Source organism: Ruditapes philippinarum, unplaced genomic scaffold, assembly GCF_026571515.1.
Source record: "Ruditapes philippinarum isolate M1 unplaced genomic scaffold, ASM2657151v2 ctg709_1_1_1_1, whole genome shotgun sequence".
NCBI classification, from domain to species: domain Eukaryota; kingdom Metazoa; phylum Mollusca; class Bivalvia; order Venerida; family Veneridae; genus Ruditapes; species Ruditapes philippinarum.
The window spans coordinates 70,777-74,062 of record NW_026857486.1 but is presented as its reverse complement, the minus strand read 5'-3'; the positions used below and the strand labels follow the sequence as shown (position 1 = coordinate 74,062).

At 35.7% G+C, this 3,286-nt stretch overlaps 1 protein-coding gene across 1 annotated transcript; it reads left to right on the top strand.

Moving 5' to 3' along the window:
• Positions 1 to 2,293: 2,293 nt before the first annotated feature.
• LOC132749915 (uncharacterized) lies at positions 2,294 to 3,007 on the top strand. The gene has a single exon (XM_060739843.1). It carries the CDS (start codon positions 2,294 to 2,296, stop codon positions 2,996 to 2,998), a length of 705 nt encoding a protein of 234 aa, XP_060595826.1. The 3' UTR covers positions 2,999 to 3,007.
• Positions 3,008 to 3,286: the final 279 nt, after the last annotated feature.

Here is a 3,286-nt window from a genome sequence, read left to right as displayed (position 1 = left end):
TTGACTTTTTAATCCCCTTCCACATCTTAATCCCTTCCCCACGGCCTCCGTCTGTTTGTTGTCTGTAAACTTTTGTGTCCACTCCATTACTTTAAACTGCTGAATTTTTTTTTTGAATAACTTGACACTAGTGATCAACATTATGAAACAATATGCAGAGCGCAATAATTTGGTTGCTACCCTCAAGGTCAAGGTCACACTTAAAGGTCACACACTTAAAAAGTCTACATTTCGTGTTTTCTCCATAACATTTAATCCGCTGTAATGTTTTTAAAATGACTTGAATCATCACCATTATGAGACAATGTGCAGAGAGTACAACAATCAAGTCTCTACCGTCAAGGTCACACTCAAAGGTCATATGGTAAAACATCTATTTTTAATATCCACTCAATAACTTACTGACAATTCAAAGGTTTAAAAGTTACTTGGCACAAATATACCCACTATGACACAAACTGCAGAGTGCAACAGCTAGGTCGCTTCTCCAAGGTACATCCTGGTTGCTACCCCCAAGGTCAAGGTCATACTTAAAGGTCACTTAGTGTTAAAAAGTCTACATTTCGTGTTTTCTCCGTAACATTTAATCCGCTGCAATGTTTTTAAAATGACTTGGCAGAAATCATCACCATTATGAGACAATGTGCAGAGTACAAAATCAAGTCTCTACCTTCAAGGTCAAGGTCACACTCAAAGGTCCAGTGGTAAAGCATCTATTTTTAATGTCCACTCAATAACTTACTGACAATTAAAAGGTTTTAAAGTTACTTGGCACAAATATACCCACTATAAAACAAACTGCAGAGGGCAACATCTAGGTCGCTTCTCCAAGGTACATCCAGGTTGCTACCCCCAAGGTCAAGGTCACACTTAAAGGTCAAGTGATAAAGTCCACTTTTTTTTGTCCACTCCTTAACTTTAACTACTGAAAAGTTTTTAAAATAACTTTGTATCAATGGTCACCATAGCAACATGATGTGTAGCCCAATATTAAGGTAGTTACCTCCAAGGTCTAGGTCACACATAGAGGTCCTATGTTTAAGTCAACAATTTTGTTACATGTTCTCTTCCTCCCTATTGATTCCTTGTGTGTCTTTTTAGCTCACCAGAGCCGAAGGCTCAGGGTGAGCTATTAGTATCAAAGGGGGATGCTCTGGCGTCCGTCGTCATGCGTCAACAATCGTCTTCTTCTCTGAAACTACTGGGCACGAGTTGAATAAAATTATATTATGCGAGCCTCTGGTGAGCATATTATTTTATTCAACGAGTGCAATAAATTCAGTAATGAACTAACACAAATTTAATATTCTATTTATCACATACCCAAAATAAAGAATAAAGACCGTTTAAAGTGAAATAAGAGTTATTTTCCGTTGACGCGCCTATAGTAGAACGCTAACATTTAGCGCGTCTTTACACTATGTTTGCATAACGCTAATAACGTCACGTCAAAATATATGCACGACCGTGCAATACCATATTTACGGAGTCGGCACGGGTGTGTGATAAAACCAAATATGTAAAAAACTTGTCAATATATGAATTACCCATGGTTGCCAAGACCTTGACCTCAAAATTAAAACTTAAATAAGAGGATCTTCAAAGGTATCTACCTTTTAAATATAAAAGATAATTGGTCAATACCTGAAACACACTTTTGTGATGAGCAAATGTGTTTAAGATATGCATGGAACACACACACAGCACACGGTCATGGTTGGGTAAAGGTCAAGGAATACACATTCATGTCTGCTGCGGAATGGAATTTAGCTGTCCTTCCGACTGCCTTGTTGGAAGTTGTTATAACTAGTTATGTTTATAAATCCCCTTCTGAAAAGCAAGGGGGGATTTTAGTACAAAGGTACTTTCTTGTTTTTAATGTATAGCTATGACAATAGGACCATGCATATACAAAATAACTGTCATGTTGTATAATTATAAAATACATTTTGCATGAAGTGAGGTCTAGTGACCCACATATTTCATATTCTTGTAATAAACACTAACTTTGACTGATTTCACAGAAATAACAGTCTGTCCCCAGGTGAGCACTTTGGGGTTAATGGGCCCTCTTGTTGCACACTTTATATTCATAAAGTTTTAACTAGTTTTATAAAATATTCCTAAAATTCACCATTTTTTGCTGTGAATAACACCACAATCCACAGTGATTGCCAAGATCTTTGTTAGTAAATTGAGCTTCATCCAGTCTCAAAGTTTTTATGCAAGTCCCTTTACTGTTAACTAAACAAAGTTCTGCTGTTAATATAGCATGCCTCTTACCTAGTCATATATGCTTATATCAGGTCATGGAGATGTGTGGCATATGCCTGCAGATATACTTGTGAAAGGAAGTGTAGTCAAGGTAGGGTCTGAAGAGGATGAAGAAGATAGAAGTGGTGAACCATTGAAAAAGAAAATGAGAACTGAAAGTGTTGACGATGATGAGAGTTCAGAGTTAGGTGAAGATTATGACAGTAGTGTTGAAAAAGGAGTGAAAAAGAATGCAATAAGTGATCATGCATTGTCTCAGCTCTTGACGCAAACAATCGTTAATGCATTTGCAGAAGTGAACAATAATCAAGAGTTGTCCAGTTCCTTTATACCATCTTTTATTGTCACATCTAAAATTGTAAGAATAACTATGTACAACTGTAAATTGGATAGTCTGATAATGACAGATGATTTGAATATCTTTGTAAAGCCCAAACACAAACCCATCTTAAATTTTTCAACTATCTTGAGTATCTGGTATGCCTTGAATTTTGAAAATTATTTTGATAAAACCAGTGACCTCTTTCTTAAGTTTGAGAAATTTGTCCACATTAAGTCAAATTTTAAAGAACATGCTGGTGACAGGTTTGAGATTTATAAAAAAAAGTGTACCAAACCTATGTCACAGGCAGCAGAAATGCATAATGGTTTTGAATTTGTAATGACATATCAAGGTATTTCATCTTTCTTTGGTGTATTAGATAAAACACTTTCACAGATTTAAAGGATGGTAGATGGCATTTACTGTTCAACATATATGGATCACTTCTCTGTCAAATTTGACAATAGGGACAAATATGTTTTATAGGAGTATTCTTTACTACAAGATGTTTTTGACTTAGGAAATAAGAAAAATTCGTGTGGGGTCAACGCTAGACAGTGGCACTTATTTTAGTTTTGCTTGATTTTGCTACAACTTGTTATAGCTTTGATATTTTTGAATGAAATGTCTAGATACTTATTCAACATATATGGATCACTTCTCTGTCAAATTTGACAATAGGGACAAATA